The sequence below is a fragment of the Balaenoptera acutorostrata genome, chromosome 12 (assembly GCF_949987535.1).
Source record: "Balaenoptera acutorostrata chromosome 12, mBalAcu1.1, whole genome shotgun sequence".
Taxonomy (NCBI): Eukaryota; Metazoa; Chordata; class Mammalia; order Artiodactyla; family Balaenopteridae; genus Balaenoptera; species Balaenoptera acutorostrata.
Window position 1 is genome coordinate 55,175,400 of NC_080075.1, and position 14,580 is coordinate 55,189,979.

The window sequence follows — 14,580 nt, forward strand, 5'->3', positions numbered from 1 at the left end:
CTTAATTTTGCCCCACTATAGTTTGATCTCCATCTATTAAAGGGATATAAAGCAGACCATGTCACTCCCTTACTTACCATCAGACTCAGAATAAAATTTAGATTCCTTACTTCGGGCCCATAGTCCCAAGTGATCAGGCCCTTGCCAATCTCTACAAACTTATCACCCACCATTCCTCAGCGCACTCACTGGACTTGTCTTACTGGCATTCTCTCTTTCAGTATAAAAGCTCATTCCTGCTTTGAGACCTTTAGTTTTGTTTCTTTCATCAAAATACTCTTTTCTTTGATCTTGGTGATCTTCTCATCACTCAAGGTCACTGTTCTCCAGTGACCCCATAACTTTGTCTTGTAACCCAATGTATACCCATCACCTAAAATGGTGACTGGCACATGGGTCTTCAATGAATATTTGTTGAATGAATGGCTGAAATGAGTCTAAATATTCAATCAAGCTTCCTGGGCATGGAAACAGTTGTTCCAACTGATCCCTACTTTGAAAGGACAATCCCTCCACGCCCCACCCCCCAAAACAACAACCAACCACCTCCCACAGAAATCCTACCCTAAATCTCCTTAGAAATATACCACATTATAAGAGACTGATTGGCTGTTGGAAAAACATGAAACAAAACCTGAGCCATATAGATATGAAGTTTTTATGCACCAAGCAGCATTGCCCCCTTTGGAAACGTTTCTCACCTTTAAGTCAGCCCTTAGTGTGCATGTTTACCTAATTTCATCTAGGTAAAACTGTTATGTGTTGCGGTACAGAATAAATGAAGGAACTGGTGTGATCTGTGGTGGTAACACACTCCCAGAGATGGATATAGACTCTGCATCTTTCCTAGGAGAGTTCTGACTCACTCTAGACTCTTTGCCTCTACCAAAAAGGAACTTTATAACTTTCTTTGCTACAAAAATAAGGGATCTAACATCAATCTCAATAAAACTTCCCAAACTAGTATTTAGTGCCATGGAGCAAAGGGAGCTTAGGATGGAAAATGAATAGCAACCAGGTCAAAATGTCAAATAAAAATGTTCATAAACTTTGAATTTTGTCAAAATGAAGCTTAGAGTTCAAGTATCAATTTTTATAGTTCAAGATAAATCTTATATAAACCTTCTCATGGACCACAGGAACACAGATCAGTTTGTGGAGTATGATCACTTGGGCTCAATTTTTGTCTAAAAAATATAAATTTAATTATGACTCTTAATAACTATATTTAAACCAAGCTGTTTCTTCAAAAATTTTTTTACTGTGTTTAGCCAGTAAAAAAAAATACTAATGAATGCTTGCTCTTTGTAAGGTAACTGTATTACAAACAAGATTATAGTTGTAAGACTAAACTTCAGGTGCAGATAATCAAATTTGAATGGTACAAGGATAGTATATATATAGAATAAGGCCTTTACATGATTTTGAATCAGATGGCAATATTAATGTTGAAATTAATAACAGCATAAATATATATATGTGTATATATATATATATCCATATGTATATAGGGAGTGTGAATGAATGAATAAGTGAACGTAAGAATGAGAATGGATATGAATCAGAGCAATCTTTCCTTGGGTTAAATTATAATTACTTCACTATGAAGTGTCTAAACTTCTAAAGAATTTCCTAGTTCTTATCAAAATGCACTTCAAAAAGACCATGAAAACACAAATTTAGTTGACAGGCTACAGCGGGATTCAGAAAAAGACACAGTGAATATAGACTTAGGTGCAGTTTCATGCTGGTGCTTTTTCTTTTTTAAAATGTAAGCCACTAATTGTTTAAGAAAAAATTTTAAACCAAAAGTTGCATATTAATATTACACACGAACCGAAACATAAGTGACTTTTAGCACAGTACATACATGCTTACATAAACTCAAATATTTACACATTTAAAACAATTTCCATTTAACATATGAAATTTCTGAAATACATAAAAGCATTAATACTTTCTATAAAACTACAATTAAAACATCAATTTGCTACAAGCATATAAAACATCAAGTGCTTTCTTGGAGTTTCAAGTTACCTCTTTAAAATAAGATCTTGCTTGCATATATAGTCTTTCTCCAATAATCAGTATGAACTTTTTTTTCCCCAAGAGGTTTATTTTCCAGGTACATTATAAGCTCAAGAAAACGGACCCAACAGTTATGCAATGTAATTATGTCATAACAACTTAATTGCACATAATGCTTTAAAGTAGGTTTGGATGAAGTTCTCAAACACTTTGGTGTATGTTCTTCAGGGACTTCTATTAGAAACAACAGGAAAAGTCCCTTCAATCCCCATTTTGCTTTAAAATGGACAAGTCTTTGGTTAAAGTTCTACATTTTGGGCATTTATTATTAATTAAAATGGTCCCCAAACCAATAAATGGCGCTGATGTATTATTAGTTTACAAGACTTCATGTAACTTGTTTCTGATGCAGTGGGAGGCTATAGATATTCATTTATTATAACATGTCAGTGATAGTTTCAATCTTTCACTTATAAGCAGAGAAATCAGTAGGTTTAGTCAGTATTTCTCTGTTCATTTTCTGTTATAATCTAAACTACACAGTAATTTGCAGTAACTATAGATACTGTTCCACAGTATATGTGATTATGATTGGAAAGATGTATAGAATTAAATTTAGAGTTAGCTTAGTCAGAATAAGTCAATATTAGACTGTTCAGTAATTCTGCATTAACTATAGTAGGTTGTCAGGTAATGCTTATTTAAAAACCCCAAACCATTCCATTTACAAGAGAAATTGTTGCAAATGTATAAAACAGCAGATATACAAGGAGAACACCAAACGTACTTTATTAGCACAAAAAAGCAGCCGTAACAAGGCACAGCAAGCGGAAACATACATTAGCAGTCAAAGGGTTAGTGTTGCATACAAATATAGCTTTTCTTTTTTGTGGCCTTGGCGATAGCCATTGGGATGTAAAACAACTTTCTGTAGCAGCAGGTAAGGAAACTAAGGAGCACTCACCAGTGGTACAGAGCACGTTAACAAAAAGACAGAAGAATGGATTCGACTACTTTAGTGCAAAATGTCCAGGATGGAACTGTAAATTCAGTCCAATACTAAGAAGCAAACACTAGAACTTGGTATTACTTCCAAAATAGCTCACTCAAGTAGTATTGCATACTATTCTAAGTGACAAAAAGGTGCTAAGTAAAGTTATTTACAGATTCAATGGTTGTACAGTACCTTTTAAATCAGCAATTTAGGTTTAAGATTTTCCATTAAAAATTAAGTGCACTGAAATTCTATAACTTGTACTTAAGCAATTCAGCTATGAGACTTTACAACAAAGAGATAAATACTGCCATCCAAATTATGAATTACAGTTTAACAATAATCTCAACAATCAGCAACCACTGTAGTAGTATCTGACTTGTTTGGTATCTTTTAGTCTCATTTTCTTCACGGTTCACAAACTCATCACGGGCATAGAAAAAGACCCAACTTTAATGAATCAGCGATTTGACTGCACATGTCAACTTAAAAAAATCACATGCAGGCCTACTTTGCAGCAGCTATTCCCAATGTGTTATGTTAAAGCACTCATTAAAAAATGAATACCTAAGGCCTTAAATAAAATTCTACTACCAACTTTTCATAAGTCTGAAATTTTAAGAACTACTACTTAGAAAACCTGGTTTACTTAACAGTACCTTTTGCAGAAGAGAAAAGGAGACTGACTATAAACTATATCAACACTTAAGTGAACTGCACTATGCCCTTGTGGCCAGAAAATTGCATTTTTTTTCTAAAAGGAAGGCAGTCTTTATTTTTTGGACTTCCAAAGCTTAATTTATAGTAACTACAAACATCACTACTTTTGGAAGGTTATAGAAAAATTCTTAGAAAAAATAATAATTTCAAACATTAGTCACACTGTTGAAATACTCATCCAATATTAATAATTTGTTCTTCAGTAAGAAATAGAATTCTTCATAGCAAATGCCCCCGAGTTGCTTCACTCAGTTACTACAGCCATTAAAAACCAAACTGTCAGCTAAATCGGCAGAATGTTTTTGTAGCCTTACTGAACACCTGTAGCTGTATCCTCTGTTGTCTCAATAGGCACCACGTTTATCTGAGTAAGTAACAGCAGATTGCACCTGACAAACACTAACACTAAGCTTACATACTGTACTGAAAAAAACCTAACACTGATACGTGTGCTTGCTAGAGGTGTACTGCCCGATGCACATAAAAGCAGATCTAGTTAATGCCCTTTGGGGACAGGAGGGTTTACTTTGCCTTGACTGGTTCTCGTTCTAGCCAGCGAACTCTAACTTTTTGTTTATAATGATACTCTTTTAAAAAATCCTGTAACATTGATGGTAAAGGGAGCCCATCAATTCCATCATACGTAGTGCATCTGCAGATGACTGCACGGCAGATGTACTGCAGGCTAAAAGGGAAAGTCCTATTTAGTGATATCGTAAGCAATGGTTCAAAAAACATGCAAGAACTGGGGTCTTTGTAATGTTCCAAAAGTCCTGTTACAGTGGAGGAGTGAAACACACATGGGTCGTGAGCATCAAAACTAAAGTTGTGATTCCACTGTTCAATTCGGGCATGCAGGGATCTGTTGTAGCGACGGAAGCTCACAGAGAAGAGGTAGTCCTCCTGCGCAGAGTCCCTGAGCAAAAATGTACCTTCAGGTTTCCCTTCCAGAAGGGCTTCTGCTTCGTAACGGTCCATCACTCCCCAGTAACAGGGATTACCTGTGATCTGAAGCAAATCCGGCACAAGGCAGTGTATGTAATCAATCTGTGTATGGACTTTCCAAGCTCCCTGTCTGCTAATGTGGGCATGGCTGTCTCCAGATACCTGACGTTGCTTCTGCCTCCGTGACTGCAAACATAGCGTGGTTGTGTCCTCTTCAGAGTCACAGTTAGCTTGTGGAATTGCAGAATTGTCCCCATTTATTTCAGTCATTCCAGGAGCTAACTTTGGTCCCAGTTTATATAACGGGTTAACCTGTGCAGTGGCTTCAAACGTATGTATTTGTGCGTTGGGAGGGGGGTCAACCCCTTCTTCAATACTAAGCCGCCTTCTCTCTCGAAGCCTATCTTCTTCATCTTCTGTAGAAACCAAGGATGGATCAAATGTATCAAAAAATGTTGAATGTGGGCTCACAGGGGCTGTATGCTGTTTAATCAAATGCCATTTTTGGGCCAAATCCGAGCCAGCAGGAAAAGGGCATTTCTCAAGCATTAATTCAGAAAGGTGTATTTTTCTTTTATTAGAAAAGAGGGGCTTTGACTGCTTGTTGTAAGTTCTCATGGGAAAACACAAGCCCACAGTATCCTGCAACCTCTGTCTCAGAGAGCGACTTCCTACGGCTCTGCTGGAAACGCTGTCCATGTCGTGCACAGAGCTTACACCGTATCGCCTCTCTCTCCTTTGAAGTCCACTTCGAGTTCTACCAAACTTTTTATCAGTATCCAGTGAACTCTGTGTCTTTGTAGAACAGGAATGTTTCTTCTTCCCACCCCAAGGAGCATGTCGAGAGTAGGAATCTCTTCTTGCAAGTCTTGTTCCTGGAGTGACACATGAGTCATTATCCTTTTCAATGCTTATTTCAACAATCTGAGGAATTTCAGTGGCACAGTTTTGGTTTCTCCTCGAAGAATTCTTTGAAGGGCTTAACCCCAGTTGTAAGGCAACATTTTCTCTTAAGGGACTGCTTTGTTGCTGAGGAGCTGAGTCTCCTATACAGATGTTTTTGTCTCTGACAGACAAACATCTGTTGGAGTTCATATCCACATTTTCACTACGGCTTCCTCCCTCATGACTGAAGAGATTCTGACACCTGTATTTGAAGTTATTCCACATTTTCCCCACTTTATCCATTGATTATAAGACCTAAAGACAAAAACAGGAAAAGGAGAAAACAAGTTAATCAAAGTAGTGTGTGAAAACAGAAAAGGCAGTAAGTACTCACCACCCTCCTTCTTCTCATTGGAAATTTCAGGGGTTCTGGTCAGAAATTCACCTTACATTGCCCTGCTAAGGTGATGAGGCTCTTACAGTGTTTGGCAGCTGTAAGGCCATCAGACCCTTCTGCGGCACCATTATTCAAGCTAGTCCTCACTTTCCACTTCCGTTCAGATAGAATACTCAGAACTCAGGGGAAAGGAAACAAACCCTTAAACTCTGGTTGTTTTTTTCCTATGCATCGACCTAATTTCATTATGACATTGATTTCTGTCTCCTTTCTTTGAATAATTTAGGTACTGCCTCAAGTATTACAAAGGGAAAGTATGTTCTGTATTGTTGAAAGGTATCTGCATTCAACTTCTCAAAAGTGATAATCAAGGCCACATTTGTGTAATACATTAAAATTAGTTAAAAAACCTTTAAGTAGTAATCTTACCAATTTCACTTACCAACTAACTGCCGCTCTACTCATCTGGCAGTCTAAACCTTACAGGTCAATCACTTGTAAAAATTCCATATCTTCCCTCCTCGCCCTATGACATAACAAATTTTATCCATGATTTTGAAGAAGCAGTTTGAGTATAAGGGAAAATAGGAGAAAAGAAAGAGAATATAAAATTTAGGTTTAAATGGAACATGTCTTTAAGCTTCCCAATTCTTAACCCTGGAAGAGCTTGAAAATAGCAGAGTGATAGAAAAAAAGTTATGATACTTTAGTAATTAAAAAAAAACAAAAAATATGCAATTTGGCATCTTTATTCTTGCTCCTTTAAAAAAAATCTAAAGCAGTTTATGGCACTTTACAAGTGAGTTATTTTAAGACTACAATATTTATAGGCACACTGTCTCATTCAGTAACCTAAAAGTCAACATTAGATGAAATGGAAAAGCCTAAACTTAAAATTCAACTAGTTTTGTCACAACATGACAGCAAAAAGTTTTTAAAAAGTGTTCTTTTTCTATTTTGCCATTTAGTAAGTATGGCACTTTTTCCGCTGGATTTTTTGTTCATGTTTACTATGTCATTATGTACTATTCTGCACAGTTTAGAATCAGTATCGTAAAACTATCTGAGTTGTTTCTTACAGTGGTGAGAGTCATTAGAGCTGATCCTTCCATAACTGACTAATCCTCTTTGTCAGAAATACTTGCATTTTTCAAGAAGCTGAGTAGGATCAAGAGAAATAAAGAATAAACTTTCTTAAGATGAATTACATATCTTCCCTTTAGTTTCTTACAGAAAGGGCTCTTGGACTAACACTGCTCTTGGACTAGTGACAATGCCAACATAGAGAATTTATGTCTACAAAATCATAAATTGTACTTTCAGATTCTTCTTTATTAAAAGCTTACTGTTAAGTACATAGAAGCTTGCGTGGTAGGTGGTATATATTCTAATAAAATCTATTAGATGGAACTGTTAAATCTTATTAAACTCTGTCAGAACATTCTGTCTCTTCCTCCTTGCAAAAAAAATTTTTTGTAAGCCTTTTTTTGAGGCTTACACCATTTGAACTTAACATGCCTGTTGTTATCACTTAACTGTTTTTTATGTTAAGATTTCACTCATAGCCCTGTTATTTTTAGGACTAATTCCTGCTACATTCCTGTTGACTCCAAAATTTGTAGATCTACTCTTCCGATACCCTAGTCCCTTCTAGCCTGGCTTCCTTCTCGTTTCTTTAAGTTGCTTTTTATTTTTACCTAATTCATACACTTATAGTTCCAAAGGTCAAATACTACTGCGAGGCTTATAACAAAAAAGAGCATTGCCTGCAACATCCTCTCCATTCTTGATTCCCACTCCCAGTGAATCAAGGAAAATTACTTTGAATTCTGTTAGCTGTTTCTTGCTGCTATTTTCCTCATTGTTTCTAGATAACATGTTCATATTGCTATTGGTTGATAACATTCTATTGGGTGATGGAAATAATTTACCCCTCAAATTTTGAGGGTATTATTCCACTGTTCTAGTGGCTTCAACATGGCTGTTGAAAAGTCTAATATCACACCAATTCCCAGTCTTCTGTATGTGACCTGTTTTTATTTCATGAAACATTGTACCTCTTCTTTTTCTCCTTAGTGTGGGGCCTTTTCTACACTTGTTGTGCCATGCCCTTTCAGTGTCTTTTTATTCCCCCATCTTCCCTCCCTCCCGAAAGTCCTTTTCATTAGACACTCGACCACTTAGATTCATCTTTTGATTATCATATATCTTCAAGATTGCATTTCTTTTCATTTTCTATTGCTAGATTTCTTTGGCATCACTTTCTAACAGTTCTCTTGCAGTTACAATTCTTCCTATCACAGTTTTAATTTCCAAGACCATCTTCTTCTCTGAATGTTCTTTTTTTAAAAAATAGATTTATTTATTTATTTACTTTTGGCTGTGTTGGGTCTTTGTTGCTGCACACAGGCTTCCTCTAGTTGCAGTGAGCGGGGGCTACTCTTCGTTGCGGTGCACAGCCTTCTCATTGTGGTGGCTTCTCTAGTTGCGGAGCGCGGGCTCTAGGCGCGCGGGCTTCAGTAGTTGTGGTGCGCAGGCTCAGCAGTTGCGGCTCACGGGCTCTAGAGCGCAGGCTCAGTAGTTGTGGTGCACGGGCTTAGCTGCTCCGCGGCGTGTGGGATCTTCCCGGATCAGGGCTCGAACCCGTGTCCCCTGCATTGGCAGGCAGATTCTTAACCACTGCGCCACCAGGGAAGTCCTGAATGTTCTTTTTAATAGCATCCTATTCTAGCTTCTTGGATATAATATCTCATTTCTCTAAGGATACAAAGTTTTAAAATGTTTTCTTTTTTTTTAACATTTTAAATATTTTTATCTGTTTCTTCTTAGTACCTTATTTTTTTCTCCTTAAATCTTTAGGTCTCTGTTTTTTTACTTCAGAGGCTTTCTACAAGTGTCTGATGATGCATCACCACTGACATGCTGATCAGAAGCTCTGTCCACTTGGGGAGGTGGGGGTGGGTGGGCGGTGCTTGTCAACTGGCTTTATTACAAGGTGATGAGACAATGAGTTGGTTTTTTATTAGGGAAATCCTCAGAAATTGGCATCTGTAAACCTTGTCTCTGGGCTGCTCATCCCAGAGAGAAATGCTCCAATCTCCTGTCTGGGGCATAGACACCTGACTGCCACGTTCTGAGAACAGGGAAAAGGGAATGGTGAGGTCTTAACCTCAATATTCAGACTTTCGCTTAGTCCCTGTTTTTCAAAAGTTGTCCTTATTTTCACAAGATATCCCAACTTCAGTTACGAATAACTTCTTAAATTTCTCCCAGCTCTAACCTCTTGTTTTATCCAAGGTAAAGGAACAATCATTTCCAGGCTGCTCGGGGTGAAGGAGGACACATGGGAGACTGATACACAGACTTCCCACCGTGCCTGTTTTCAGCTCCATACTCCACCGTTACCTTCTGAGGTAACTGGTTCCTTGAATTTCTGAGCCAGCAGCATAAACTGGGTTGCTTCTTTTTAACATCAGGTTTTTAGATCAGCTTTCTCAGTTCTGCTAATTTCTACAAACCTGCTTCTATCAAAAACTTGTTGACCAATCAGGCCTACTTCTGTCTCCTCTCATTTGCTTTCTACTTGTGATTTATGCCTTCTATTTTTTTTATTCCTTTCATTTCAGTGGGGTTCTAGGAGGGCGTAAAGATAAAATGCCAAAGTTCAATCTGACATATTTAACCGGAAAGTCCCCCTTTCACTGTTAAAGAAAGTGAATGGTCCCACATAGAAAATCCCCCACCCAGATTAATGATTTCTTCCAAACGGAGAAAGAGCAAATTTTTCTGGGATGAGGGAATCCATACAATAATGCTGGCTGTAAAACATAATCACCTGGATGTAAATGGAAAAATATACACCTTTTTAAACTGTACACAGGCCCCCTCCCAAGGAATTCTGATTCAACTGGCCTGGAGTTGGGCCTGGACACTGCTATTTTTTATAAGCTCTCTGCGTGATTCTAGAGCAGAGTAAGAAAACCACTGGCCTAGGGTAGCCTGGTCAGAGGCTCCAATGGTAGCTCTGAAAGAGACAAGTAAAAGGACACTGCTCTGTAGTGGTTGGTGGCATGTGAATAGTACTAAATAAACTACCTACCACAATCTTATTACCGTTTCTTTTTTTATTTTTGCCATGTATACAAGAGGCCTGCAGAATCTTAGGAGGAACTGTCTAGAACAGTGCCTCTTAAATTATCTGTAGTGAAGAGCCAGTTTCTTTTTAACTTCACAGACTGATTCTTTTGTAAGATATAATAATAAATTGTTTAAAAAATGAAATGTAAAAAAAGATATATGAAGTACAAGTGCCAAGTTTCTTATTAGTTTGAAGATATAAAATAACTGTTAAATTGCTATAAAATATTTTAAATTCTTGCTTTTAATTTCTATACTTAACCTGTCATAAACTGGTAACAAACTGTAGGCCGCCACCAGTTCATGGTCCATACTTTGAATAGCTCTGCTCTAGAGCTGTGCTGTCTGATATATGTGGTTACTGAGTCCTTGAAATGTGGCTAGTGCCACATATTGAAATAAAAATAGTTTGCATACAACTGGTAAAATATAGTATTAAAATTAATTTCATCTGCTTTTTGCTTTTTAAATGTGGCCACTAGAAAATTTTAAATTACATATATGGTTCAAATTATATTTCTATTGGACAGTACTGTTCTAGAGAAGGGGTCAGCAGGCTACAGACCGAGAAGCAAATCTGGCCTGTGGCCTATTTCTGTATAGACTCAGCTAAGAATGGTTTTTACATTTTTAAAAGGGATTAAAAAAACAAAAACAAAAAACCCACAAAGAACATTCGACAGAGACCACATGTAGCCTACAAAGCCTAAAGTATTTTCTATCTGGCTCTTTACAGAAAAAGTTTGTTGACCTTGGTCTAGTGTATGTTAAGATTATAAACCACACCACTGCAGAAACTAAAAGAGCAATATTCAAAAAGTACAGAAATCTCTCTTCTCCATGTTTATAAGATAAATTTTGTAGCTATCTAAAGATATTTCTTTGACAAGCAAATTATACCTAAAAAAATGACTGTCCATTTTAGAAAGCGACTAAACTTAAAACCACTTATTCCATATACAGTTCTTTGTAAGCTGTATAAACAAGTGGGACATGCAGAAAACATCTGTACTTGCTAGGTGACAGTAGGCAGTTTCTAACACTAAGCCTTTGGTTCAGTTTCACAGACAGAGCATGAAATTTAGTGGTTTCTCTATTCATAATGTGGAGACTGCTGCTAGATTGCATCGTGACAAAATACCCTAATTTAAAGAAAGACTATTATGCTCCCACACCCCTTTGGGGACAGAAAGTAGATTTTTCCTAAGATGGGGAATGCTATGTGGGCGGCTGTAATACTGGGAACAAAATCACTGATAGTGATTCATAGAAGAGTCCATGTAAGAATCAGGAAGGCATTTCAACTATCTTAATTGAAAATTAAATTACATTGTAAATTACAATGTCAGTTCTGAGGTTCTTTTATTTGTTTTCTTGTTAAATTTTTGGAAATGTGTTTGGATGAAACCCTTTGAGAACTAAATTAAAACTCTATTACTTTATGGTTTTATATAAAGTTACACAGGGCTATAAAAAAGTGTTAAATTTCAATTGTATTGATTTTAGATTGAAAGTTCATCATCTATTACAATCTTTCACATTTCTATACCTGGAGAGTTATCCTTAAAACTATCCAAAGCAAATTTCTAAAAAGTCATTCCTTCCTTGAAGGACAATCAATCATAATTAAAAATTGGTTTTATAATAATATAGTAAGTAAAATAGCTTTTGCTGAAAAATGATACTTAACAGGATAAGCTATAAATCAGAATTATGAAATATCAGAGGTCAAATTCCATTACTACAAAAATTTACATATATTAAAAAAGTAAAGACCATAGTCAATGGCCCTCTTAATACCAAGTAGTATCTATTACAAAATTTCCACAAAACAAAATAATTGAAATAGTTCCCAGGAGTTCATTTCAATGGGACTTGATCCACACTTTATTAGAAATAAATTAAATTCAACAAGTTTTAAGACTACATGGCATGCCACAGTGAGTAAAGAGGAAGAATGTGACCCAACTAAAATCCCTCCTCTACTGTTTAGTCTACCTAGACTACTTAAGTCATGGTAATACCTTTCCAATAGAAAGCTCTTCAGTTACAGTACAAAAATTGGGACACATGGCTGATTAAAGTATTTCTGTGCTAAAGTCAGGTACAAGAGGCAGTTTAGGAGATTCCATTTTTGATTGATATTTTGGTAACATTTCAATAATTTTTAGAAAAAATAATACAATGTTAAATATTAAAGACTGACCCAGAAATCCAGGGATGCATGGCTATCATAGCTATAGTCCCTTAAAAGAATCTGAGAACCACTGGAGTTCTTTAGAAAATTATTTTAAAATTATTTACATACTTTACTGTGACTTGATCTATATTATCCAACTGGATGCCTGTTTATCTTTTATACTGTTATTTAATATTATATTCAACCATATAAAATTGCTGTTTTGTGGGTAATAAATGGCCACATAATTCAACCTCAGAGTTACAGTATTGCACTATAGATAATATATCAATACACTAGACCATGTACATGTGCACTCAAAAACCGTAGAGTCCACCAACCTAGTACACTTAGAGACTTCTTCCCATCAGCTACGTTATACTTTTACTGAGTTTGCTTCCAGACCTGTTCATGCCATTTATACTTATTATTGTAATTAGGTGATTTGTTAATTAACTTAACAGAATGCGGGGGAGTGGGGAAGACTGAGTTGAATGACTTTGAAATACTCAGTAAAAGTGAGATACTTACGTTGCTGAATTAGGTACAGGCAAGAAAATAGTTTTAAAAATTGGAAAAAATATTGCAAAAACCCATAAGGATTCTAAACTCAGAATGTATCAGAAGAGTCTAAATTCTTGTTCTACTTAAAAAACCCAAACTGGAAATCTGAGATGATATATTATGGGTATGGTTTCTGAAAGATAAACAATATGGAACTGGCAGCTAATGGACCTACTCCCAAAGAAAAGGCCTTTGTCCCTTAATAAAAAGACTGACAAATGAACATGCAGTCATGTTCTTAGAGTAAAAATTTTAAGGCATGCATCCCTTTTTATGATTTCTTGCTTTATTAGACTCTGTAGACTACTGTCACTGACTGAATCAAAGGAAAGGTCTTCCTTAATAATCATTTAATTAATTTTATAGTAGTGCCAGGTGGGATGAGTACAAAGGCCTAATGATAACAGGGAGTCATGATCTAGATTAAGGGATGGTGAGCAAGGAAGACTTCTCTCTGAGGAGGTGGTATGTCAAAATTTTGTCCTAAAGGATGAGTAAGAATGAATTAGGGACAGTGTTCCACAGGCAGAGGAAGCAGCATTTGCAAAGGTCCTGAAGCAGGAATAAGCATGGCATGAACAATGGCTGAAGTTAACATAGACTAGCAAGTGAAGGAAAGAGTGGCAAGACGAAGTGGAAGACGTAGGCAGGCCTATAATCCACGGTAAGAGAATGAAAAAGGATATTGATACTGCACAAAGACTACTACAGAGGTCCAGGTAAGAACTCGACTAGGGTGGTGATAGTGGAGATAGAGATAGATTTGAAGTGTTTAGAAGATAAACCTGCAGGATTAAAGATTGCCTTGAAATGGGGAATGAGGAAGAGGTGTCAAAAACGAGTTTCCAGCTTGGGCAAATGGGTGGAAAGAGATGCTATTTCAGAGACAGAAAACACAATAGATAGAGCAGTTTTGGCAAGTGAGGGGTTGAAGAGAGTTAATAAATTCAATTTAGGAAACATTGCAGTTGAGACTGTCATTGAGACATCCTAGTGAAACCTCATCAGTCTGAGTGTATATTCAAATAATGTATTACTATACAGCAGGGGTGATAAACTACTGTTACTTGCATCTATACATATGAATCTCAAAGATATAATGCTTAGAGAAAGATAAGAAATTAAGATATATACACTATGAATCAATTTATCTTTTAAACAGGCAAAGTCCAAAATATGTTGTTGAGTTATGTATACATATCTAGTAAGAATATAAAAAGCAGGTAAATGGCTACCTTTGTGGGGAGGGATATAGAATTAGAGGCACTCAGAAGGCTTCTAAAACACTGTTAATTTCCTATTTGTTTGGCTGGGTAATGGCTATATGGTTTTTACTTATTAAATATTCTTTAGACTTCACCTACAATTTTACACATTCTTTCCTGTACATGATACATTGCACAATAAAATTTTTAAAATTATACAGCCACATTTTGACCATAATGGGAATTAATAACCAAATATTAAACAAAGAAAAACCCACTAGGAAAATAAAAGGCTCTCATAACTCTTAGGTAAAACAAGAATTCAAAACTGAAAATTAGACTATTTAGAAAATAGCATATTAATATTTGGGGGATTTTTTTCTGTATGGCAATTTGGTGGTTTATCAATCAAAATGTTCCATTAAAGGATGGAACTGATATTACAATCTGACAAACCCAGCACGTGCACACTCAAAAGAAAACTACTGGCTTGCTCCATTTTAATTGCAACGTGTGAAACATTACT

General features: G+C 36.2%; 1 protein-coding gene across 12 annotated transcripts in view; it reads right to left on the minus strand.

The window, feature by feature from the left end:
* Positions 1-642: 642 nt before the first annotated feature.
* SOCS5 (suppressor of cytokine signaling 5) overlaps positions 643-14,580 on the minus strand; it is a 62,009-nt gene continuing 48,071 nt past the window's right edge. For 9 of the 12 annotated variants that reach the window (XM_057558033.1, XM_057558029.1, XM_057558039.1 and 6 more), the window contains one exon: positions 643-5,887. In XM_057558033.1, the coding sequence (XP_057414016.1) occupies positions 4,265-5,875 (1,611 nt within the window). In that variant the 5' untranslated portion in view covers positions 5,876-5,887 and the 3' untranslated portion in view covers positions 643-4,264. Of the gene's footprint in view, positions 5,888-6,411; positions 6,561-14,580 lie in introns of those variants that run through there. The other 3 variants (XM_057558031.1, XM_057558036.1, XM_028168490.2) reach the window with 2 other exon arrangements.